This window comes from Fukomys damarensis, unplaced genomic scaffold, assembly GCF_012274545.1.
Source record: "Fukomys damarensis isolate Sample0158 unplaced genomic scaffold, DMR_v1.0_HiC HiC_scaffold_23, whole genome shotgun sequence".
NCBI lineage: Eukaryota > Metazoa > Chordata > Mammalia > Rodentia > Bathyergidae > Fukomys > Fukomys damarensis.
The window spans coordinates 34,469,004-34,495,607 of NW_022900935.1; the positions used below are offsets into that span (position 1 = coordinate 34,469,004).

Genomic DNA, 26,604 nt, shown 5'->3' on the forward strand with positions numbered 1-26,604 from the left:
ATCAACAAATAAAATAAAAGATACTCTTGTAAAATCATTTAGTCCAACTGCACTGAAGCAACAGGTTTGGGCGGGGGTGGGTGATGACATTTCAAAGTTGAAACTCACTTGCTTACACTGCCTGCCTACTGCATGGTGATGCTGGGACTGGAATCCACCAACTGATGAAGAATTTTGCCCCCCCCCCATTTGTTTTTTCCCTGCTTTCTGCTTTACTTTGATATGCTGCAATTATTCACGATGGGAGCGTTGCTGCCCCCTAAGGGTAATTAGAAAATTTGTAGCATGTGCTTTGCTTGTCCTGGTAACTGCAGGGTAGGGTAGGCATTCTTGCCATTTTAAGGGGTTCCCAGCATGGATGGTAGACAGCCTATAATGTTGGAGATGATCACACACAACAAAGCATTGGCTGGGGATTTAGCTCAATGGTGTTGCCGCCTGCCTCAGAAGTAGAAGGTCCTGAGTTCGATCCCTAGTACTGAGTTCGATCCCTGGTACAAAAACCCAAAAAAACCAAAGCATTATCCCACATCCTGGTCAGGATTATTTGAGTCTAGAACTTGGATTACATGGACATTTGGGCTTTTCAGACAGTTCTAATATTTCAGGAATGTACCAAGTGTGCACATTGAGAGATTATATTCTGTTCAGAACACACTAGAGTTCTCCACCAAGATAGTGATGTCTAACAGAAACACCTCTCACGTGGCTGAACCTGCACATTTCTTTATCAGAAGTGTACTAGTAGCTGTCACTTTCAAGGGGTGAGTCTGAGATAGGTATAAGCATCTGATAACTCACTATGCTCATGCCTGAGTATTTCCTTATTGAAACACATTTTTATTATCAATCCGCATTCTTTTATTTCTGCTTTCTATTACAATTAGGACATTTAGTGGAGATTTTTCTACAAACACTATGTAGGTATGTGATAGTACCATCTACGAATTTCATTGCAAGCCATTAAAGTTGACGCTGAAAATGGGGTTCACAGTTGCAGACCTATCCATGGGCCTTTCAATGGTCCCAGTGCCGTTTTGTGCAGTGGATAGGCAACCTCAGTTTTACCCAGCCTCTTTCAGTTCTGTTTCTATCCTATCTCTTTCATTGTCACCAGGGACTGATCTAAAACACAAATGCAGATGTTCCTTGCTATCTGATGGCATCACCCACCCCCAAGCCCACTGGAAGCTACAAATATTGTAAAGCTGAGGATTCACTTAACCTAATAAACATCCTACTCCTCGCACAGCACACGGTAGCTTGCCTGCTGTCTCCAGCCTGATGCCATGGCTTAGTGGCCATTGTGTCTCCCTGGGGCTGCTCAGCAGCGGGGGAGGGTATCACACTGCACGGTGTCAGCATGGGAAAAGATCACAATTCAAAGTGCATCTTCTTCTATCAAATGTGTACCGCTTTCTCGCCATTGTAAAGCTGAAAAATCTGAAGTGGAAGCCCCGTAAGGGAGGTCGGGGACCATCTGCACGGCACTTTGCTGTCTTGAACACAGGGCTCACATGCTTGGGCACAGCTGACGAGCCCTTGGCAGTCAGCTTCCTCAACACCACTTTCAAGCCCTACCTGTCTAGCCCCCCTCCCCAGCAGCTGAGAACACCACCCACCCGCTGTCCCCAGGTTCTTTGCGGGGCTGTCGCTGACCTCCTCCCTTGGCTGACCCAGCCAGGCTCCGCTCACCATCCCCTCTGCCCGCACGCAGCCTGTGCTGCCCCTGGCATGCACTTGGGCCTCCTCTGGGCTGCACAGTTCTGTGACACTCACCATGCAGTGCTGTGACTGCCTGATTATTGTCTTTCCCCACAAGACAAGAAGGACGAGTGCTGGCAGGAATCCTTTATTTTCTTTCCCCATTCTGTGCACAATTTTTAGCAGGCATCAGCAGCCCCGTGAATGTTTGAGTCCTGGAGTATGGGCCTCCCTCAAGGTAAATGAGTTCTACAGGAATCCATGACTTCACTGCATTTTCCCAAGAGTATTTTCCAAGATCACAGGTTCTGGATCTTTCATGATTCCACTGTTGGTGGCAGGGTTTGTTTTTTTTCTCTCTCTCTCTTTCCATCCCTTCTTCTTTCTTTTTTAAAAGTTTTAACAAGGAATTAACAGATGGTCTGTGCACACTTTTCTGGAGAGAGCTATTAGCATGTCTCTCTGGCTTCGTGCCATCTGTTCAGACCAAAGTACAATATTAAGAAGAGAAAAAGGCAGCACAGGGCAAGTGGGTTCCATGTTTGGGACTCACAGGTCTCTCCACTTTTCCTGGGGTGAAGTCCCTGCAGCCCACGGTGTTCCCAGGCCACATGGAGTTGTATCTAAGGGGACACCTCAGCAGCAGGACTGTGGCAGCACTTCCCGCAGGGAGCCACTTGCTGGCTGCCGCTGCAGCCACTTAACAACTTGTTAACCACTTACTTGTTAATGTGCAACAGCGGAGGGAGGAGGTGCCAAGGAGCATCTGTTTATGGTACGGAGTTCAGATCAATCATAAACCTCCTCACTGTGAACTGAATGGGAACACCTGCATGACTGCCTTACAGCTAGGTCTATAAAGTGTGGAAAATTGCAATTTATAACCAGGTGCTGGCAGCTGGGGACACCCACACTATTTGAGAAATGAAAAAAGAAAAAAAAAAAAAGCAGACTAAAAGTACTGAAGGACTCCAACACTCATAGAGAACTTGCATGGTATCTCTTATCTACCTTATTCGCTTAACTAATTTAGGAACTGAAAAATACCCCTGCCAATGTCAGGCTCTGTTTTAGTCTCTGGAGATGCAGTGTAGTACACATTAAAGTGAAATCCTTGCTTTCATTAAGTTACATTTTGGGGAGGCCAATCCTCAAGATAATCAGCATCCTGGTGCACACTTCCTGAGTACACACTGTTCAGTGACCTTCCCCCGATCTGCTTCCTGTCTTCACTTGTGCAATCTTTAGCACAGCTCTGGGGTGCGAAGTTATGATCACCCTCATTTTTTTCAGGAAAGTTCCTGCAAGCTCAGGAGGAGACGCAGTTGAGCACTGCAAAGCTGGTGAGGGGAAGACCCGTGTCCACACAAGGCCACTCCCCCGACCACACTGCCGACGTCTGCCGTGAGCAGTCAAAAGACCGAAAACCTAAACTTGGTTGCACACATTACAATCCCGAGAACATAAAGGAAAATTTCCTTCTACTTTCGAAGGTAGAGTAACAGCAACTGTATATTGCATCTCTAGTATCTCCGATGTACCAGCACTTTTCACGGTGCTTGATTTCATTTTCTCATTTCATTCTTGTGATATTGTTGAAAGGGACGTGTTTTTTTTTTTTCAATCCAGTTATAAAGATGAAGAAATTCTGGCTCTGACAACTTAAGTAATTTGCCCAGGAGTCTAAAGCTTATTTAAAAAATGAGCCTGGGCAAGTACTTCCAATCCCAGCTCACTGGAAGGCTGAGGCAGAACGCTTGGGCCCAAGAGTTCAAGATCAGCCTGGGCAGCATTATGAGACCCCATCAGCAAAATCAATAACAACAACCACCACCACAACAACAAAAACAATGAACAAACAACCAAAGCCTGAGCAGGATTCAAAGCCGGCCCATCAGATTAAACAGGCATCTCACTCACTGTTTCACACAGCACTGTTCACCACCCTTCTCACTACCCCTGGCTGGACAATCAGCAACGGGTAGATGGAGAAGCAACAGCGACAGATTCTTAAGAACAGTTAAGGGAGGAAAGGGAGCAGGCAGATAATTTAACACCAACTGAAGCATATTGCAAACATTTCTTAAATATAGTATGAAAGCAAAAGTATGCTAATTGAAATTAATTTTAGACTCCTGCTCTAAAAATTGAAATCGAGGAGGTAATCAGTTTTTTTTTTTAAACAACTAGAAGAAATAGCTGGATCACAGTTAGCAAGACTAAGGACCGGGCTTCCAAGTCCCTGAGGTGGTACAGGCTGAGAAGAGGCGGAGTAGTGCTGCCCGACAGAGACAGGTCCTCAGGGTGTTTTAAATCAGTGTTAGTGCTGGAAGAGACTCAAACTTGCACCTAGCACCGTCTTCTTGGCTTGGCCTGGAATTTCCCCACTTTGATGTCTGTTCCCCACGTCTCTTCCAGTAGACGGACCATCCCCTGATCACAAGTTCATTGGCTGGGACTCTAGGATTCCACTTTCTGCACTGTGCTTCTTTTTGTCCATATCATGCACCACGTGATAACATTATACAAGTGACTTATTGTTACTGCTTGTATCCCTGATAGGAGGTAAGCTCTCCATCTATCATGCTCACCAACATGGCCCATGCACGGGAGCTGGCACATAGTGGCGCTCAGAGAGTATGTATGTCATAAACACACCTGAAGTTGAGTAAGTTAAGTCCTAGAGTTCCCCCCATCTGTCCCAGAATCTTTACAGATAAATGATGGGGACAAAGCTTGGATATTCCAAACACCAAGCTCAGACATAGCAGGGTGGTCCATTTCTGATGGAAAAATGTTGTTCTTAAATTACGTGATATACTGTATTCTACTGCACGAATCCCAAGGAGACTTTAATGTCCATTTGAGAGTAGGGAAATGAGTCATTACAGCCATGCCACTTCAGAAAGCAGTAAAAGAGATTCTATTGGGAAACTTAGTAGTTAATAGATTTCTAAGCTACATGCAGATTCTAAACTGTCAGTCATACCTAGTCACTACCAGCCTCTGCTGCTTCTCAAAGTTCATAATGATCCATCCTTTGGTTCATGAAGAATAACTGTTTCAGGATGGGGTATGAATTTTTAATTTGCTTCCAATAAAAGTAAGGTTTATATTTGGTGACAAGAATTAGCTTCTAACACTATGTAATTAAAAGTAATTATTTATAGAAGAGAAGTGCAAGAGGATTCGTATGCTAAAATATTCAAAGTCTTATCTGCCATTTGTGAGAATAAAGTCAAGAAAGAAAGATAAAGCCACCAATCTGAAACATGTAGTTAAAGGAAAACATAAACCCCTCCAGCTTCCTGTGGATATGAAGAACGGAACTAGCTCACCTTTGGTCATTTTCAAGTTGAGTAGCCAGGCCACCCTGACTGCCTGACACCATAGAAACCAGATATAATCTGCGGGTCCCCCTCATTTGTAACTCACCTGCACTACTGTTCCTATAGATAATTTCATCCTGTTGTGAAAGTAGTATATATGTTATAAAAATACGTGGGAAACCAAAGAAATGCTTTCTCAATCACTGAGTTCCACCTCTTTCCTAATTCACAGTTGGCAGTTGATTTTTGGCCATTGGGTTCCCTGCTGCCTTGGACAGGAAACCGCCCCTTCCTGAGTCAGCAATGAACAAAGAGGATCCCTTTTACCCATTAGGTCTCAAGGGATCTGAGGCGAGATGGCTCTGTCCCCTCTGCTGCTCATTGCTCCTCCTACTCTGGCTGAGGTCGACAGGAGGAAATGGACACACTAGTTTGCATGGCTGTGTGGGTACCGTGCTCCCCAACACTGTACGTCTGAGTCCCCCAGAGTCTTGAACTCTCCAAGTGAAAGACATGGCTGGATTTCAGCCAGTGCATATGAGAGAGCTTGGTATCTGATCTCCAAGTCGCCGTTCACATGGCAGCTGCTCGCTAAAGAGCTGTGGAAGAGAATGCTGGCTCCACAGGGGTTTGGGCGCGAACTTTCAGCTGGATCAGTCACTTTTTTCTCCTTCTTGAAGTGAGTGGAGGCCAGTGCAAGGGAGGCTGGTGGAGGAGGGCTCACCTGAGGGTACAGCAGCAGTGCCAAAAGGTACAGAACCAAACACGTCTGCACTCGCCGGGAGCGTCTGGGATGAAGATGGGATAAAGGCATCACCTGGAGTTGCGGGAGTCTGCCAGAGAGAGAGAGAGGGAGGGAGGGAGGGAGGCAGAGGACATGTGAGACTCTGCGATCAGTGCGGATTTGAGGGTGTTTGCAGGCCGAGACCTCAGGTGAGCCCAGTTCAGGGCTTGTCACTTAACACATAGTTAATAAACACTTGATGAGCACGTGAATGAACGAAGCTCAGCATGTGGAGCCTCGGCCCATGTACCCTGGTGCCTCACAGAATCTCCCCTGAATCTTCACTTGCAAAAAGAAGTCAGTGTTTTGAAGGAGGCATTTCAACAACAGCATTCCACAGCTGCACCGCTGAAAATGCTGCAGTGCCTGGTGAGCCCTGCTGAGGTGCCACAAGCTCTGCTGCAAGAGCTGGGGTTTCATGAAAACATCAGGACGTCTATTTTGTGAGGTCCACACCCTTTGACGGCAGGCTTTTACCTACAGAGTGAGTGCAAGCCTGCTCAATGACATAATCTCTCTGGTGGTTTTTAAATTTCCCCTTGGAACACATTGGGGCAAGCAATTAATCCTGAAACCATGGCAATTAGACAAGGCCATTTTTAGACTAGCAGTTTGTGGGACGAATAGCATTGTTCCGAGCATTATTAAATACCCATGTGGATGGTGCCTGGGTTCAGGGCCAGAAACACAGCCATGGGCTGCTGTGTTAAGCACTTTTAAGTGCAGTCAGCATGCTTCTCTCCCTCCACGTGACCTCAGCTGAGTCACGTGTCCTCCTGGAACTCAGTTTGCTCATTTGTACAATGCATGGGAGAAGGAAGGCTGCAAAGGCTCTGCAGACCTTTCCAGCTCCAGAGCCCCACAGGTCTGCAATGATGCTCTGTTCCTTTAATGGAGAGGATGAGGATGGTCAGGGCTGTCCAGCTTCCCCGGGGACAGGGACAAGGACACTGATGCTCTGGACATCAGGTGCTGGCAGCAGGACAGCTGGGCCTGGCTTCCCTGGCAGCAGCTGTGGGCTGCAGGGTCCTGCGTTGTCTGTCCTCGGTGGTGAGGCTACAGCCCTTTGTCTGTGAGGCTCATCTCGCCAATGAACCATAGCACCATCCCTGCCTCTGCACAACTGTGCTGTGCCCAGATAAGCCGCCCCTCCCTGCAGCTTTCATTGGTGCAGCTGGGTTGAGAACTCTCTATATACCTCTGGAGAGGACCAGAGAATGGGTTGCTTTCAAATGCACCCAGTACTAGGATTCAATTTTGCTTAAATTTCTTTTTTTATTCAATTTCAAATTAGAGCTTCCTGCAATCTTGTCCTCATGCAAGCATTTCCCTGGCTGGGAATCCAGAGCATCTTGAAAAGCACAGGGAGGTACGGGTCATGGTCTGCAAAGCTAAGAGTCAGGCTGGGTAGGGAGGGGAAACAAAATATGGAGCGAGGAAGGAAAGAAGCGGAGAGGGAAGGCAGACTGGGGCAGGGAAGATGCTTCCTCCTCTGGGCTGACTCCAGTGTGGTGGAGGATCCGGGGAGGTGCTGCCAAATGCCTCTTCATGCTGCCTCACCTATCTTCCCAACTAGACCACATGCTCCCTGTGGGCGGGAAATAAATCTCACTCCTGTCTTCCTTCTCAGAGCCCAGACAAAGCACATCCTGGAAAAGTCCTAGAATTGCTGAGTACACGGCCTCATTTATTTCTCAAAACAGAAGCATGTATCATAATTTCTTTTTTTGTGTGTGGACCAGTGATTGATCCAGGGTCTTGGCACTAAGCTAATTCTCCAGCCCTTTTAAAAAACTGCAAGACAGGGCCTCACTAAGCTGCTGTGTTTCCCAGGCTGGGCTTGAACTTGTGATCTCTCTGCCTCAGCTCCCTGTTTTAACCCTTAGCAGGGCACCAGCTACTATGAGAGAGGCAATCAAACCTTTTTCTCAAACCTTACATGTATGGGGCATGCAGCTCCAAAGTCTTGAGTAGCTGCATGTTTGTACATGACCAATGTGAAGCCATAATGTTGAAGCCATCAGTACTATTGTAACATGTGTTTTGTAAGGATGTTTGATATTTGGTAGTGTACTGCCTACGAGAGATACCCTAACTCTGGTAAATATTGTTAAATTCTTTTCTTTCATAATTTCTATATTATAGGGTTGGGGATTTAGCTCAGTGGTTCTGCCGCCTGCCTTGAAAGTACTAGGTCCTGAGTTTGATCCCCCATATCCCCCCAAAATATATAATTTCCATATTATAACTGAAAAGAAATAAAAGCCATGAATTTATATAATATAATAAATAATACAATCTATTATATTATACAATAATATATAGCAATATATTTATAAAATATAATAAATACAATAATATAATAAATGCAAATCTGCAGTGTTTCAATTATTTTCCTACATTTCAGCACATACTACTAGCGATACATATGACCTCCACTGTGACTGGACTCCTCAGGGTTAACAGCCGAGGAAATGGAGGCTCAGGATTGCTAATTCTCTTGCCCAGGTCACAAGCTTGCAAGAGCCAGAGGTGAAATTCACCAGCAGGCCTCTAAGACCCAAAGACAGGACACTTGTTCCTGTGTAGCTGAGAAAGGGCTGTGGATCACAGTGCCGTGTATACTTACGGGGGGAGTGGTTATATCAGGAGGGGTGGACATGTCCCCAAAAAGTTCTAATTGGGTCACAGCCTGAAAAGACAAAAAGATAACCATGTAACCAAGAATGCAGTTGCTGCTAGGCACAGCTTTAAAACAAAACAAGAACAACCAGCGTATCTTTCAGGGTGACCACCTACGCCCAGTCTGTCATTACTACACCGCTCATCCTGAAGGCAGCACCAGGGTGTGGATAGACCCAGTTCTTGCTTCAGTGCATCTGGGTGTTTTTCTAGGCGTGGTCAACATTGCTCATTAGCCCCCTCTCACAAGCTGCAAAAGCACCACTTCTCCCTTGCTGGCTATCAAATGCCCCCTCTTTGACTGTGTCTCTTCTCGGGGGGACAGAAGCAGGAAGACAATTCATCCTTGGCTTTTCTCTCCTAAGCACGTCCACACAAATAAGATGCCTTCCGGTGGGAGGACAGCAAGAGATGACTTGTCACCTCCCAGCAAATGCTCCCAGTGATATAAACTCTGCGAGGTAGAATTCACTACCCCCATCTCTTGCAGAGGAATAAAATGATTCTCATAGAGGCGACATCAAGGTCATCTAGGCCAGGATTTAAATTTTCTGTATCCTGAGCATGCAGTCAAATATTTGGTCCCGAAATAGTCTATCTTTGGGATAAAACTATGTAGCTGGAGGAAAAGAAAACATTTCATTTAATTCCAGGAAAGGCATCAAAAGCAGCCCAGTGTACACACTATCAATCACTCCCGGAACTCCGTCCCTGCAGATACTGCTCCATCTATCTTCCCATCCATCACAGGAGGGCCGAGGCAGAGCTGGCACTGTAGCCAAGAGTACCGCTAAAAGAGACTTAGAAATTAATCTGCGTACACTTCCGGCTTCGGAGACCACAGAGAGTTTCTGGCCAGAACCCAGTGGGTTGACTTAATTATGGAAAGTATATAATCATACGCTTTTTGCAGGTTGTTCCACGGAGGAAAAACCACTCTCCACTCCACTTCAGCTTGTGAGAGCTTCTATTGAGGATACTGAAAACCGGCCCTTCATAGATGGCACTGGGAGAGTGTGACTGTCCTATCCTCCTGCCCTGTGGGTCCCCCGAGCTCAGATTCTGCTCCAACCAGCTTGCAGCACTCTCTCTAGGAGTCACACAGAGAAGGAATGTTCTTTCCTCAGTGGAATCTCCAGTGTACATCCATACTGCCCATCCCTAGCTGTACAGCTGAGTGCTAGGGCTCCCCACCTGGATGACAGCTTTGGTAATACCTGCTCTGTATGCTCACTGACAACCTGCAGGCTGAGCATCCCTAATCTGTGTATTGAAAACCCAAAGGCTCCAAAAATCAAACATTTTCGAACTCCAATAAGATGCCACATATAGATATTTCTACACCTCATCCCATGTCAAAATACAGGTGCACCAAAGATGTCTAAAATCATTTCCAGGCTATGAGTTTAAGATGTACATAAAACATAAATGAATTCTGTGTTTCAATTTGGGTCCTGACCCCAAGATATCTCTCAATGTGTATGTCAACATTTACAAAGCTGGAAAACATTCAAAATCTGAAACACTTGTGGTCCCAGGCACAATTAATATCTAACTGGCTTTGAAGTTTGGCTAAGCCTGGCTCTAAATGCACAAAAGACTCCTTTTCCTGAAAGCAGAGGTCTCTATGAGGCACTGAAGGGCAGCTAGCAGGGGATCTAGCCAGCTCAGGTCAAAGACGTTTAGTGAGATTTTCCAAGGAAAACAGCCCAGATCTGAATCCTGCAGGAGAGGTGCAGGTGGCCAGGTGACAAAGATGAGCAGGGGCCTTCCAGACAGGTGAGACCACATGAGACAGGACACCATGGGCAAATGGGGTGTGAACAGCGAGAGGGAGAGAGGACGAGGCAGGCGAGTGGATGGAGCAAGGCTGTGGTGGGATTGGGCATGATTTCCAGTCCTCCCACCACCTCTTTCCTGACCCACCCCCATATCTCTCTGATCTGGCAGTGGATGGCGGTGAGGTGCCAGCATGCAGGGTACACCACAGTCTGGCTGGACTGAGGACACTTGTCTTTGCATCTTCTATTACTTGATGAAGTGATGCTGGTCCTTTAGTCACCCTCCCAAATTCCTAACAGGATTATTTTTAATGAATTTGTGTATTTATTTATTTACTTGGTTTTTTGAGACAGGGTCTCACTATGTAGTTGAGACTGACCTGGTCAGCCTATGTAGCCCAGGCTGGTCTCGAACTCACAGCGATCCTCCTGTCTCAGCCTCCAGAGTGCTGGGATTACAGACGTGCGCCACCATGCACGGCTCTATTTTTAATGAATTCAAATGAAGCCTCCACGGCGCCCCATGATTGGAACTTGACTTTTTTTTTTGGTACTGGGAATTGAACTCAGGACCTTGTGCTTGTGAGGCAAGCACAGTGAGCTAAATCCCGGGCCCTGGAACTTGACATTTTTTAAAATGGCCCACACCTATTCTCAGTGTTAGGAAAATATTAAAATGAAGTTAATAATTAAGTCATGCAATTTACATTTCAAACGCGTTGAACTGGCGGCATACTTTTACTAACATTGTAAATATAATTTATTGGCTAATTTTCTCCTTAAGCACAACTTTTAAAATAACCTTCCTTCTCTGAGCTATCAGCTCTCCTCTTGCCTGATGATTTTCACTCAAGGATTAAACGAGAAAAAACACAAGGAAGCATAAAACACAGATTGTTATTTCATTCCACTGGATTTGCTGTTTAAATAGAACCTCGAGTTAATTAAATTTTATAGAAAAGGGAGATTCTTGGGCCATAAAATTAAAAATAATCTGAATAACCATGTATGATTGAAAATCTGGAATATCTACTTTTGCAGGCCTCCTCCCCCATGAACCCCATTCCTTTTACTTGTAACCTAATACACCATGTTCTATCCAAAAATAATTATTTTTAAGGCCCCAAGAGGATAAAACTAAGAGTCCACATTTGTAAAATGCTTTATGGCTTACAATACACTTTCACATACATCATCATCAGGTATGACCCTCACTGCACGCCATACAGCCACCAGCATGGTACCACTGTCTCTCTACGTTTTACAGAGGAGCTAACTGCAGCTGGGGTAAGGGATTTGCTGGTGCCAAGTCAGCTACAAGACGACAGGATGGACTTGCCCTACAGAGGAACTAGCACTGCTAGCTGGTTTATATCTGTTCCTTCACCAAACCTTAGTTAGCCTCGCTAAGTGGTAGAAGCCCTGTTCTACAATCTCCTCCCCTAGAAGCCAAGGGTGCTAAGACCTCTGCTACGATGCATGCCTGCCAGAAGGTGTTTGAAATGTTGCCTTAAGGTATCTACTTGCCAGAGGAAAGTCCTTCCATCTCTGGCATGTCTAATGTCTTTTGGTGGGGAGAGATGATTTGCCCCTTCTCTGGGCTGCTGGGGCAAGCAGAGTGACCCTAGAAGCTGCCAAGGCCAGGGCAGGCAAGAAGGAGCTGAGATGTCTGGGAAGCCTCTCCTGTATATCTCCATCAAGCTGGCCTTGCCCAACTATGTTTTCATAGGAACAAGTGATAGTTCCCAGGAAAGTCTAAAGTGCTATATGACTACTGTTTCAAGATCCTTCTGAGAACTAGGCCACAACAACTAGAGCCCTAGTGGGAGATTCTGACCCCTAAGACACTGTCTCATGGAACCTCCTCCTTATAATCTTGCATCAGGAGCCCCAGGACCCTTGCCACGCCTTAACTACTCTGCCACGAGCAGGAGACAGCAGCAGGTTTGACATGCTCCTGTTCCTACTGTTGTGAGCTGGCTGGTTGTAGAAAGACAGGCCTATGAAGACCCACCACACAGTGTCACAGAGGGCAGAGCACAGTGGGCTAGGAAGGGAGTGGCCATCCCAGGGCTTTTGTACAAGCTCTTCTTCTTTCTAGAACTCTCCTGGCTTCCTTCTGCTTTCCCAATCCTCTTCCAGGAGACAATTAGAAGACTACTTTTTTAACTGAATTTGTAGGCCACCCAACAGTCTAAAACAGCTTACCAGATACGTCCAGACCAGTGGTTCTCAGCCTTGTCTGGGGAAAAGTACTGATGCCTCCTAGTCCCACCCCAGAAAGTCCGAATTCCTTGGTGTGAGGAAGAGCCCTAGTCCCTAGAATTTTAGAAAGCTCTCCTAGCGATTCCAAATTGCTGCCACAGCTGATGATCTCTGCCCTGGAGGCTTCCTGTTCACTTCCCAGCATTCAAGATGGACACTATTCACACTTGGTATGCAGGAGTGACACTGTTTACTTCCTGGTAGTGTTTGCTATTCACACTTCCTGGTGTTCAGGAAGGACTTTATTCACACTTCCAGGTATGTAGGGGTGACACTTTTCACAGGTCTGTGTATCAACCAGTGTGAGCAAGATAGTCTGCAGGGGCTGCAGACCAAGACATCTACTTGAGGGTATGTACTGGACGAAGAGCAGCTGGGCCTATTTTTGATTTCCAGTGGTGTTCCTGCACATCTTTGTGTCTGAATTCCTGCTGTCCTATGCTATACTACACTGCACTATGCTATACAAGTGAGGCTGGGTGAGGCTACTCTACCCTATCCTCCTCTGCCCTGCCCTCCTCTTCCTTGTGCAATGCCGCTGCAGAAGGTCCTACTATGAGCTTCTCGGGAGCAGGGCCCGAGCCTTCCTCACTATTGCTCTTCTAGCACCATGTCACAATGTCTGGGACCTGTCAGGAGGTTCAAAAATACTTCCTGAAGGAAAACACAGAGCGCTACATTCTCTCCTACACACCCTGTCCTGCATGCACATTTGCACACATGTGGACACATGCTCTGACCTCAGCCTTCCTGTGACCATGAGAACGGGGCCCATGGTAGCAGTGAACAACAGAGAGCCTGCTGCTGAGCCAGATGGCTGGGATCAACTTGGGTGCACAAGAAAGACAAGAAGAGCCCTCACTTCCCGGAACCTTGAGGCCTTACCTTTGCTGCCTCAAGAATCTCATCCAAGTCCACAGGCAGGTTTCTGCTCTGTAACCACAAGGCATGAGTGATGAGCATGGAAGGGATGATGGCACAGGGACATGAAAGAGTTAAGCAGGCAGGGCCCTCTCGATCTTACCTGTGTGGCCACTGCGAAGCGCTCCTCAAAGTCCTCGAACGGCTGGCTGTTCTGAAAGCGTAAGGGATGATGGATGAGGATGGAGTGAATGACACACCAATGACATGGATTTATGAGTTTAATGATGACAGTATCTATGGTTTACACTCCCATAGTCTTGGTAGGCGGGAGCTGTTGCCAATGGACTGTGAAAATCCTGGAATACGCTTCCAGCACAAGCACATGATAAAACGTGGGGCTGATTAGGAAATACAGCAATGGTAGAATCGTATGGTGAAAATTCGTCTTCCTGCAATTACGGACATTACCCAGCCAGGCTCAACAGTGGCTATAGATAAGAGCAAGGGGTTTACACTTGAGATTATTCTTTTAAAAGGGGGAAAAAATATCACATGCTATGGCGGCAGCTAGTTATGTCTGTCCTTTGTGCCTGCTGTCCTTGCTGCTCAAGGCACATGCCTCCTCATCGTTGCAAAAGCAGTGATCACCAGCTTCTGGCCTCCCCGCCCCAAACACCTCTTTCCCAGAGTGCTCCTTAACACCCCGAGCAGGGCTGCCCCTCCGAAAACCCTCCAACACACATGTCCTCCTCCACCGGAGGCTTATGCAAGCTAGGATGGTGTGGTATTTAATATCCTGAATCCTCAGCAGCTCTGGCAGGATCTACTACCTAACAGTGCTCAAAACGTACAAACAAATGCAAGCTTTAAAAGTCACTGGCAACTGGCCAAGCCTAATTGTTCTCTTAACTTTTAACTGTATTTTGTGCATATTGCATATTGTTGATAATATATAATATTTAATATACATGCATATTTTAATGACCATGCTTTGGTCTACATGTACAAGCTAATTATTCTTTGGATGATTTCCAAGTAGTATGACCTTAATATAAATTGGTGACGACTGGCATTAAAATGGAGTTTTATGCATGAACAGAAATGACTGCATCCATTCCTAAGTTTAGGAGTTCTTCAGGTTGGCAGTGAAGAGTAGGAAAACTACCTTTGTAGTCCCAAAATACTGCTCCCGTGACAGAAATCACATTCACCCATCTATAGAAAATGTGTCTGTGACTTTCTTTCTTTCGTCCCAGGCACACAACACAGAACAGAGAAGGAGAACCAATGAGCCTACCATCACAGGTCACAAGGTCCTCAGGCAAATTCCCCACTAACCCAGCTGTTGGCCATCTGGTCTACTAGGCTGTGGCTCACTATAACTCAACCGTGGCTACAATGGAATTAAAAGCCACCACAGCAAATAACTATGTAACGACTATTATTATTATTAGGCTAGAAATAGGGAGCTGAGGTGAGACAGTACGAGTCTAAGTGATCCTATAATCTACTGTGTGGCCTAAAGGTTAAGGTTATGTTGCTACATCCTTTATAAATTCACACATTCCTAGGGATTTATGGCAGGGCCCCTACCAACTAGCTCTGGGTCATAACTTTTAATAAAAACATTTTTTAGTGTCCAAAATCTCATTACATCTGTCCAATATAAAAAAGCAAATGGCTTCAGAGCATGATGGATGAATTAAATAAATTTGAAAAACAGCCTGTGGTGAAGCCTCATAAAAGCCTCACCATGTCCCACATAATGAAAATGTGGGAGGCTCACCAGTGTGGGCCGGTGACAAAAGAGGTGGCCTTTGGTGAGGTCACGAGATGTGAGCGCTGTCACAGGATGGGGGGATTTGTGTACAGTCTGATGAAGCTTGTTCTGGTGTTTGAAGACATGTATCTCTTTGGAATCATGGAGCGGTGGACCAAACCCTACTTGTGCCACCTGCCGAGTGTGTGGCCTTGGACAGGTCAGTTAACCTCAGCCTTCTCACTTCTAAAGTGGGGTTGGCAATGCTGACATCCTCTCAGGATTACTGGAAGAATGAACTGTGGTATTTGTGCCGTATTATTTGGTATCAGGCACACTGTAGATGCACAACACATAGCAGCCACTATGTTCCATCTACTGATCTTATTTTTGGTTCACTTTAACAATGCAAGTATACACTTTTTAATATTAGGAAGATTGTACTACTTGGTACTTGGTACTAGAAAGAGAAAGAAGAAACAACAATCTTGCTGGGTGCCTCACGTTAGAAAACTCTTCCATCCAAAATCACAAGCCAGACACTGTGTGATGAGATGTTCAACACTTCCCAACTTTCCACTCTTTATCCTGAACCTCTCAGTCTGTTCTGGACCCCATATTCTTCTCCTCACCTTGCTTCTAACTACAGCCTGGCTTGAGCAGATTCTCAGTATCTCTGTCCTTGGTACCTAGTGCTGAGTTTACCTTACTCAGAGGTAAACTAGGAGTTCTGCTCCATCTGGGTCACTGCTTGGGCTTACTTCTCCCTGTCTGTTGGGGTCTTTAGTGATACCCAGTTAACTTCCTCCAGCCAGAGGGAGATCCTTCCAGCAGATACTTCTTTTCCCAGCTGAGACTTATGTGCAGGATCTGGAAGGTGTTCCCTGATCTCCCCATATCTATACCTCTTACATGACTGACTACAGTTTCATTTTATATTCTTTAAGTCAGTTTTCTTTTGATAGATATATTTTTCCATATTTACTATCATAGCATGCGTGTAGCATTGTATTCTGCTTTTAAAAACTCAACATGATATCAAATGTACTCACAACTTCAGCCTCTAGGGAGGAATTTAAAAGAAGATATATTCTCCTGAGATGTTGCAGTGTAGTTCTATCTTGAGTCCTCAGAGAAACAATACAGCTCCTATAAGGAATTTCCCTTCCTATAACCTCTTTTTGGAGCAACAGGGACAGTACCATTCCATAACCCAGGAAGGTAACTATCAGAATGATTTTCCTCTCCTGGTAAAAATGACAGTGCATGAAAGAGGACTTGCAGTGTAAATATCAAAAGGGAAAAAACATTAAAAAGAACCAGCCCCTACTTCTAGCTACCCAGTGAGAACCTTGCCACTGACACCAGGAGACAGAGGAAGGTAGGCAGATAGCGCCCAGGTCCTGAGTAGCTGACCTAAAGTAAAGTATAAATCAGGGCTTAAGTGAGCTAACACACCAGAGGGCTTGAATAACTAACCTACGCAAATGACTATCAGGGCCTAATGGAACTCAAGGGACAAAGAACAGGTCACTAAACAAATGGAAAAAGTCTAGGAGGAAGTGAAATGCAATGAGAGCAGCCTATTTTCTGGACATCAAAGGCCTACCTGCAACCCGGAACATCACTGAGAAGTGTCACGTACACCATTCATTGGTACCAAAAACGGTGTAAAAAAGCCAATAGTCTTGACCGCCTATGATGTCGCCCTTAAGGAACCCCTCCTGGACAAGTAGGGAGCTTTTCCTTTTATTCTTTCTAATAAACATACATTTTGTCATCCCCCACTGCTTGCCACTTCCTGTTTCATCGTCTTCAAACTTCATTGCTCCAAAATAAGGCCCACACATGAAGGGGCTGGTTACACCATGGTGCTCATCCTGGCTGTACAATCCATTCTTTGGGGGAGCGTCTACAGAACCCTGGTCTTGAGCCCCACAATCTGGGGCTTGGATTCCATTGGGCTAGGAGGGGGCCCTGGCTTCAGTAGTTTTTAAAAGCTCCCCAGGTGAGTCTAATGAGCAGCCAGACTTGCAAATCACTGTAGTGGGGAATGGATTCTCTGTAGAAATAATCAGTGAAAGTCTTACTGGGAAAACTGAAGGCATCTTGATTGATTAGGTAATTGATTAATTAATTTCTTCAACAAACATGCACTGGGGTGCTTCCCACATGACACATCGTGGCTAGACAATGGAGATACAAAAAATGAGTAACTCACTATCCTAGCTCTCATAAGCTCAGAGAAGAGCCACACCCTTCAGCTCAGGGTGGACAGCAGTGGGTGGGGGAGGGCATGGTGCTTTTGGAACTCAGATCAAAGCAGCAAAAGAGTGAATTCAATTATCCCTTTAGAAGGCTCAGGAGAAATGGATTAACTTGAGTGATTTGTTACTGCACCAGGGTAGGAACAATTAAGGGCACCTCGTGATTCCAGACATCTGAATGCATGTTGCCTTTCCCCAGTGAAAGATTTAGCAGGAAAGGCACATGCTAATGAAGACTAATTCCTTCTGGGGTATCTAGCAGTTTATGCTTTCCGTCACCTTTAGCCAAGAGTAAACAGCCACTTTTCGACTTCTAGGCAGAAAGCAGTGGGAATAACTCTGCTTGGCAAGTGGAGAACTACAGGAAGGAAGGGGAGCTGGTCTAAAATGGGGCACAGAAAGTATGATTTCAGTGAGTGTTTTCCCTCTTCTGCCCCAGAAGACTTTCTGTGATAATGGTGCACTCTACAACTCTCCTGTCCAATACGGTAGGGACCACAGGTGGCTGCTGTGGACTTCAGACAGGACTAGTATGACTGATGAACTGAAGTTTAAACTGTATTTACTTTACATTAATTTCCTGCTAAGTGGCTGCATGTGGCTACTGTATTCAACCACACAATTCTAGATAAATATTTTAAAAAGTAAGTAAAAAAACAAACTTCCAGTGAGTGGGTGCTTTTAAATACTAGACACATTCCTTCCTTATATATTCTTTTCTAGTCTTTAAAAGAATAGCCTACATTTGCATGGACTGGAAAATTTCTTCAGGGGAATTAAATTCTTTGCTATGTCTAGACAGTCCTTCAAACTGAAATTCAGTTTGTAAAAACAGCAACTGCCTTCTGGACAGAAGGCTTTTTTCATTGCCTGGGCTCAGCTAGAGCCAGGAATTTGTGAGGCTTTTCAAAAGAAGTTAAGATGCATGTTTTAAGAGGAAATTCATGAAGCCTCATCGACACTCAAACAAAATGGAGTCCCATTTATGCCCAAGTGTTCAGGACCTCCTGGGACGTGGGTCTCAGTGTTCTTGCTGGGCTCGGCGTCCTGTCTAAGGAGGAGCTGGTGCCATTCTGAGGACTTGTCTCTATAACAACTGAAAAGGTGCCTCTAACTATGGAAAGACCTCATTTTGGCAGCCAACAGCCTTCTTTCCCTCAGGCACCACTTCAGGAGGGTTCCAAAGGTTGTCTAGAGGGTTGGAGGGAAATGCTTAAAACTTATAATGAAGATTATATCTTCTACCAAAGTGCCCACAAGTGTAATTCCATGAACAATTAATGCTTAAATCTCACTTCCTAAAAATTAAACTGGCCCTTAAAATGGCCATTGTTAATGGGGAAGACAGGAGGGGGAACACTGGTGAAAGGAACTCGTCAGCATCTTATCCTGGCACTATAAGCCAGTCAGGTACACTGGACAGTTCAGGGCACAGAGCAGATCAGAGGAGGCTAATGTGAATGAGCAGGGCAGCTGGGGATGTAGGATCTGACTCCACATTCTTGACCATTCTCTTTCACCTCTGGTCAAGAAAATGAATTTACTTGCTTTTTGAAATAGTGGATACCTAAAAGTGGGGCATGTGATGATTTTAGGACGGTGGTGGTGAACCTATATCATGGGTACCACAGCTATTTGTACCACTGGAAACTCTAAAAGGTTTGCCGTCACTGTCCTAGGAGATGGGAAAAGAAGGAAGAGGAGGAGGAGGAGGAGGAAGACGAAGAAGGAGAAGGAGAAGGAGAAGGAGAAGGAAAAGGAGGAGAAGGAGGAGAAGAAGGGGAGGAGCAGCAGGAAGAAGAAGAAGAGAGCAAGCAAGCTATGGGGCACAGCAGCTTTCAGTCTAGAGTGCAGCTCCAACACTAGTATTTTGTACTTAAGCCTCAGTTTCCTCCTCCGCAAATCAGGGATCGTGATGCTAATGAACCAGGCTTGTTCAAAGGAGCAAGGGGAAGATAGACAGACATCCATGAAAACAGCATGGCAAAGGCAGAGGAAAATTTCAGTGGATTTCCTTTCCAAAATTACAGAGGGGAAGGAAGGAGAGAGAGGGGGATGGAAGGAGTAAAGAAAGAAGGGAAAGAAGGACGGTAACTGTTGAATTGCTTGGCAGGTGCTATGGTTTGAGTATCTTCTGTCCCCACAAGGAAGACTTTGATTTAAAGCCTGCACCCCAGGATGGCCATGTAGGGAGGTGGTGGAATTTTGCAAGTTGGGGCTTAGGGGTAGGTTCTTAGATCAGTAGGGTATAAACTGTTCCTCTTGCAAACCCTTCGGTAGTTCTTGTGAAACCTCTTAATTCTCAGGAAAGGATTTTTTTTAAAGAAGTAAGTTTGGCCCCAAGCATTCTTTTTCTTTTCAAAATATGACCACTCACTCTGCGTTACAGCTTGTCTAGTTGTTCCCCTCAGGGCCTCATGTGATCCTAGATGGTGCTTTTGAGAGGTGGCTGGATCACGGGTGTGATAACTGGATTATTCTGATAACTACTTTAGCATAGTTCTGGGTGTGGATGATGGAAAGGACTATCCTGGGTGTGAGTGCGACCAACTAATAGGCTTGTAGCTTGAGTGGAATAAAAGGGAAAGGGAGGCTTTCTGTTTCCTGCCATGCCACAGACTGTTTCTCCTTTGCCATGCCCCTTTAACTTTCCCGCCTTGCCTTGGAGCCAGCTGACTATGGACTGAAACCTCTACAAAGTGTGAGCTAAAATAAATCTTTCCTCCTTTAACTTGTGGGTGTTGAGTATGGTGTTGCAGCAATGAGAAAGTAACTGACACACACTTCCAATACTGACATCTGCCCCTCACCATGAGGTCCTCACCAGAACTGAGCCCATGCAGGAGCCATGCTCTCAAACCTCCAAAACCATGAGCTAAATATACCCTTCTCTTTCTAAAGCTACTCACTTGAGTATTTTGTTGTAGTAACACAAGGCCGACTAAAACAGTAAGTGAGGTTAGGCGGGTACCAGGCCACAGGAAAAGCTTGAGAAATACTGGTCCTCGGGAGGAGCAAGGTCACCTGGATAAGCAGTGGAGGGTGCAACACAGTCTTCCTAGGTGAACAATCAGTGCAGCAGCTCCTGTTTGGGGATCTGCCCTGTTTTGAACACCTGGAAGGCTGGGCTGTTCTGGGAATCTGGTCAATCATTCTACCCCACTCCTTCCCTCTTCCTTTACATTCCTTATACCTATCATAGACAGACAGACAGACAACAGATAGATGGCAAGTCCATACTGTCATGCCCAGATTTCCTAAAACGAATGCAATATTGCTTTTGAAAACATACCTGAGGATGAGGTTGGTGGTGTAACTTGTAGGCAGATGATGATTGTGTAGTAAGACAAAAACCCTAAATGAGTATGATCTCAGTGACAGTGACAAAGTAGAGGCAAGGCAGACTGTGAGGTGTGGGAAATGAGGGCTACCGGTGACAGTGATGTCTGTCACATGACTATGACAACCAGCCATTCGTGCACTCCACACCATTTATTAAGCATCTGTGAACAGTCTCATCCGTCTGCAACATGAGGAAGAAAGCAAACTGGACACCATCACACAGCTTATATTCTAAGGGAAAAAATTCACATAGATCCTTTTGTATTTAGTGCCTAGTTCAGAGTGACAGTGCAATTCATGCCAGCAGTACTACCGTCCAACTCTTGTCCTTATGATCATGAAACAGACGGTACCCAGCTCGATCTGGCTGGGTCAGGGAAGGTAGACACCAAGGTAGACTTACAGATAGCACAAGCACAGTGGGGGCTTGCTAGTGGCAGTGCTGTGGTCAGGACAGTGGGGAGCGACCTTAAACCCATAATAATGCACCTACTTCAGAGTGAAACCAACACAGGGCCACTGATGGGAATTTAGAAGAAACACTGGAAAAACCATCACAGCCACAGGGCTGTCAAGGAGCGCAGGGAGTGACTTTGTACTCATCTCTTCCTTCCTCCTTTTCCTTTTAGAAGTTTATTATGCTAGCTCTACATTAGCCAAAACTCAAGGATTTTTCAAAAACTCCTAACATGATTTGGTGTCCATGCAGTGCTTTGAGTAGGGGCTGACTGGGTATGGTGGGGATGTGAAACCGGCTCCTGTCAGCAGGCTGACAAGGGAGCAAGTCCTCCCTCCCCAGTGCACCTCCTCCTCCTCCTCCTCCTCTGAGAGGCTACTGCTGTGGTCCAGATGGCCCCCTAACAGGGAGCAAGAAATCTGGGATAGATCCGAAATCAAGAGACAGGAGCAGAGGCTACGGCAGAATGCAGAGCAAATCAGAGGCAGCCACAAATGGAGAGATGTCACAGCAGAGGAAAAAATAGTCGGGAGGGCTCTGCCTGCTGCTCTGACAGCCACTCTGCAGAATGTTTTTTTTCTTCTCCTGAGGAATGAAGATTTTACCGACTCAGAAATTCACTTTCTTATTCACTTCTTCCTTCCTGGGCTTGACACTCAAGGTATGAACTTAATGATTAATAAATTCCTCCAGAGTGCCCACCTGAATGGGGCCCCATGCCGACCTGAGCTCCTGGGAGAGCCACCCCTTCCCAAGTTGGAACAGCCAAGTTAGGAAAACCAGAGAATGCTAAGTGGAATCAGATGTGAGGACTGTCACACCTGGGGGCTGGGTTCTATCTCAGAGCAGGTAAGGTTCTCATGGCTTCAGTGCCACTCAGATTGGAATCCGGGTCCAACATAAAGTGCCAGAGAAGAGTTCCGTTTGTATGAACAGCATTTGACAAGCACACTCATCCTTTGCACTTCCTCTTGGTATTAGGGTTCAGCCCACCTTACAAGGCTGTGTTAAGGTCAGCCAGGAGAAGACTCAAGGCAGCGTCTAGCATGGTGCTGACCCACAGCAAGACCTCCACAAGGTCATATATCACACTGCCTGGCCAGGACAGTGTGTGTCTGGAACACGGACATTTTCTAGTGTATATCTGATGGTATTGTAAGCCATTTCATGAATTGCAGGACAGCAGAAGAGACTAGAAATCTCTAACTTAACTCAACCTTATATACTTTATTTTCAAGTGAAGATACTCATGCTTCCAACATTTTCAACCTCATTAAGAATATTAGTGGCAAGTATGTGTGGACATGCTGAGTTCCCAACTCCTAGCGCAGTCCCCTTCCACTCTGTCATAACTCCTCTCATGGTTGCAGACTCAGAAGAGACAATAAGCCAGGGCCAGGTCATACGCCAATCAGCCTGGCTCAGTTTTTACAACAAGGAAATGAAGGTCCCAGGAAACTTTGGCCTGCTCACATGTAAAACATTGGGGTGAGGGTTACTGCACTTTATAGATCTCCAGGACCCATCTGAGACATATTCATCAGCAGTCCAGACTTGGAAGGCAGCCAAAAGGTCTGAAGTTCAGAGGATATTCGGAAAAGCATTCTCCTCAACTGTCTCCGCTGATTGTCCAACTTACAAATAGTCCATAACTTTGTGTCACAATTTTAAACATCCTCTTAACAGGTCTCTAAGTTGATTTTTTTTTTTTTTACTCTCTTAGGATTTGTCATAAAATATTCCCTCCAATTCATGATCTTTTCCATCTTCATTCATCAAGAGAATTCTAATGTGTCTCTAGAAACTTGGGTCTAGTGATTATCTTCAAAGCCTTCTTCCGTGACCTTCAAGGTGGGTGAGATGATTCTATGAGCATCACACATGCCTGGTTATAATGGTCAACTGAGCTCTGTACTAAAGTCTGTGACCTTGTGGAAATGCCAAGTTCCTTGCACAGGTTTTTATATTCTTAACACTTCCAGCAGCCAGCGCAGAGAGGAAAAGTACAATGAAATGACAATTAAAAAAAAAAAGTGGAGTGAATAAATGGATGAACTTAGTTTTACAGTACAATGCAAAACCAAAGAGAAAGAGATTTGGCACCAGTGTGACTTATGATATGAAGAGTATGGAAGTCCATATGGTGTTGTCAATGTTTAGAATGCATGTGTACACACACACACACACACGCATACACACACACACATGCACACACACACACGCATGCGCACGCGTGCACATATTATGCTCCCAAAGACATGGCATTTGCCCTTAAGAATCCCAGAAAAGATGTCGTACCCATTCTGTCATTTGAACTCATGAAACTTTATAATTAGGGTAAGTGGTCCTAGTTCTGATTTCAAAAGTACTGGGGAGATGTTTCAAAACACGTTACGAGATCAGAAATGCATTGGACTTCCAACCCTTCTAGTCTCTGGATATTATCTCCATCAAGCCTTTCAAGGTCTTATTAGTGAATCTCTCAGTAGCTCAGGGTAGCAGACGTCTGAGACCTTCTTCACTCTTTGAAGTACCTGGTATCTAATCTTGCTGTCCCTTTGGCTGCTAGCTACTGGCATGGCAATTGTAGCCTATGTTTTGGTCTCTCAGATTTAACATGTCCAAGGAACTTTTGATCTTTGCAAACATGTTCTTTCCTGGGATTGTAGGTTTCTGTAATGACTGATAACATACCCAATGTCTGGATTATTTTCCTGATTGTTCTCTGACTTTGGACACCTTGTTTTGAGAGATTATGCAGCTAGGGAATGAAGATAGCACCATCAATGAGATCTTAACACTGACACCAATAGCAGAGACCCTCTCTCCATGTGCGTTTGCCACAGTGGTTCAAGGAAAGGCCCTTCAAGTAAAAGTGGCCCACATTTGCTTGGATAGGACACCAGTGGTTGAGAACATTATTTTTGGTTTGACAAACATACTAAGAAAACATAAGCCATGACTTCGGGACTAAAGAGGGAGGAATGTTCAAATAGCTACGCTAAGATCTCAAATCTTCTTGCTCCAGCAAGGGTAATGAAAGACAATAATATTATAGCCAGTGCTTAGACAGAAATTCCTCTCTGTGTTCTAGATATTATTCTAAGTGCTTTAAAGTTATAATGCATTTTCTCATCACAACAGATGTGGGTGCTCTCCCTGACCTCATTTTCAGACGAGGAAATGGAGGTACAGAAAGGCTAATAACCTTCCCAGGGCCACACAGCTAGTAAATGGCAGGCACAGTATTTTCATAGCTTCGGAATACTATGTGCTGTTAATCATTATGCCAGGGTAAGGAAAACAAAAAGTATAAATGAGCCATGTTTGAAGATAAGGGTGAGTGGCAGAGGTTCTAGAAGCCATAGTTGAAGTGGCGATTTAGAAGCCCGCCCTTCCCCATCCATCCCAAGCCTCTTGGGGGGTCCTGGCCAGACCACTCTGCAAGCGTCACCCCTGCAATGATGGCAGGAGGAAGCGGGGGCTAGGACTTCCTCGGTGACTGTGGAAACCACAGCGAAACAGAAGTAGCAAAAAAGACCACAGGATTGGAAACTGCAAGAGAGGAGGGGAGAAGCACTGTGCACCAGGCTGACCACCTGCAGTGGGTGGGAGAGGACCCATCGCAGAAGTGAGGACAGCCACACTGCCTGCCTGCTGCATGAGGTGACATGGGCAGAGCTCTACAGCACACAGGAAAAAGGGAGGCAGAGAGGGGGAAAGCAGTGTAAAAGGGGAGCATGAAACTCACCCAAACAAAGGTGCCCCTTATGAGTGCAGAGAGGGGCAAAGGATTTATCCTGCACAATTGGACTGTTACTGTTTGCTTCCCTCTCTCCTTAGCCCTAACCCTCAATCTTCTTAAAACGAAGAAAACTATGGTTGTCATCTTAATTAAACTCCACAAGCTTTCCTGAGGGTCAGAGTTCATTGGGCAAGTCTTGGAAATCTCTCTTAATACAGCAGTGCAGATCTAGAGGGCTGGGGCCCAGGAAGTCGTGCTTTGAAAAGTGTCCCAAATGACTGTCCTGTGACATAGCTTTTACAATCACTAGACTAGGCAGAGCTTGTGAGGTGCTGCATGCATCCCCAGGCCCAGTAAGTGGCCAGAAAATGTTGGTTCCTCACTTCCTTTCTAAGTCACCAAACACACACACACACGCACACACATACACCAGGACACATGTTTTGTTCCCTTTGGGTTGGGATTGTCAGTAGTGTGTATTTTCTTAACCCTTGGGATTGTTTATCTAGTTTTTACTTAACAAACAAACAAACACAAAAGACATACACAGTGAACCTCAACATGATGCTTTCTCCAGAAAAGCCGAGTTACTGTATCACTGGAGAACGAGTGCCAGCACTGGGGGCTATTTATGGGAAATTAGCACATTGCTCGTTAGGATGCTGTAGTTAGGGTTCTGAGGATGTTAATGATCTGTAGTAGAGGAATAATGACAGATTCACAGCAGCAGCTGTCAGTAGTGAACAGATAGCCCCAACCCTATTTTCCCACCCTGCGATAGATCTGCTAGAGGTCTTACTGGAGCCCACTGAGGAGAGAGGTGTGCCGGGCACCTGGGTCCTGAGAGTCACACTGCCTGTTTCTGGTACAGGCAGCACTGCAGGGCAGGAGCTTCAGGAACAAGGTGATCAGACGCCTCCTGCTTTCTGCTTGAAACCTCCTGTGTTCTAGTCTTGGAGGAAGCTCGGTTCCCCAGGAAAAGCATCTCCCAGCAGTGGGAAGGGTGACCCTAGTTTGCTTCTAATAGTAACTGTTTTTGTCTATCATCCGGGTGGGATTGCTAACAGCAGTCCACTTCACTTTCAAAAGTGTACTAGTTTGGATGATAAACTAGGCCACCCTAGTTTCAGGATCAAAGAGAGGTGGAGTAGATTCTTAGTATTTTTTTCCAACTGTGCTACATGCTTCAATGTGTCTGATCTTCAATACCCCTTATAGGATAGAAGAGACCTACTTTGTAAGGTAGTTTTCAGAGTCTCAAACGTATCTAGTATACTTGTTGTGGTGCTCGGTATCTGATAATTACAATTGTTTATCACCTCTATTAAGCACAGAGAATGTTTATATCCCCATCCCCCCACATTCCTATTTCAAGGTTGTAATTCCCCAGCCCACATCCACATGCTGGAGAAAGGACAGAGCAAGAAGTTCTGGAAGCAAGTAGTTCTCTGCTGTTCAATCACCTGATACAGGAGCTCAAGAGGATTAAGACCGGGTCTTATAGCTACGGTGCTATTCTGCAGTCTCAGTGCCCTCTTAGACTTGGAGTTAAAGATGACTCACTGACATTATTTCTGGGTTGTACCCCAACCTTACTCCCTCTAGTAGATGGGTGGTACCCTCAT

General features: G+C 45.5%; 1 protein-coding gene across 10 annotated transcripts in view; it reads right to left on the reverse strand.

Annotated features, from left to right (window-relative positions):
- The window catches only part of Dab1 (DAB adaptor protein 1), a 768,539-nt gene that overhangs the window by 18,602 nt on the left and 723,333 nt on the right, over positions 1-26,604 (reverse strand). For 5 of the 10 annotated variants that reach the window (XM_010603631.1, XM_010603629.1, XM_010603624.1 and 2 more), the window contains 4 exons: positions 13,570-13,620; positions 13,431-13,478; positions 8,447-8,509; positions 5,758-5,866 (listed from right to left, as the gene is read on the reverse strand). In XM_010603631.1, coding sequence (XP_010601933.1) covers positions 5,758-5,866; positions 8,447-8,509; positions 13,431-13,478; positions 13,570-13,620 — 271 coding nt within the window. The remainder of the gene's footprint in view (positions 1-5,757; positions 5,867-8,446; positions 8,510-13,430; positions 13,479-13,569; positions 13,621-26,604) is intronic. The other 5 variants (XM_010603632.1, XM_010603627.1, XM_010603625.1 and 2 more) reach the window with 2 other exon arrangements.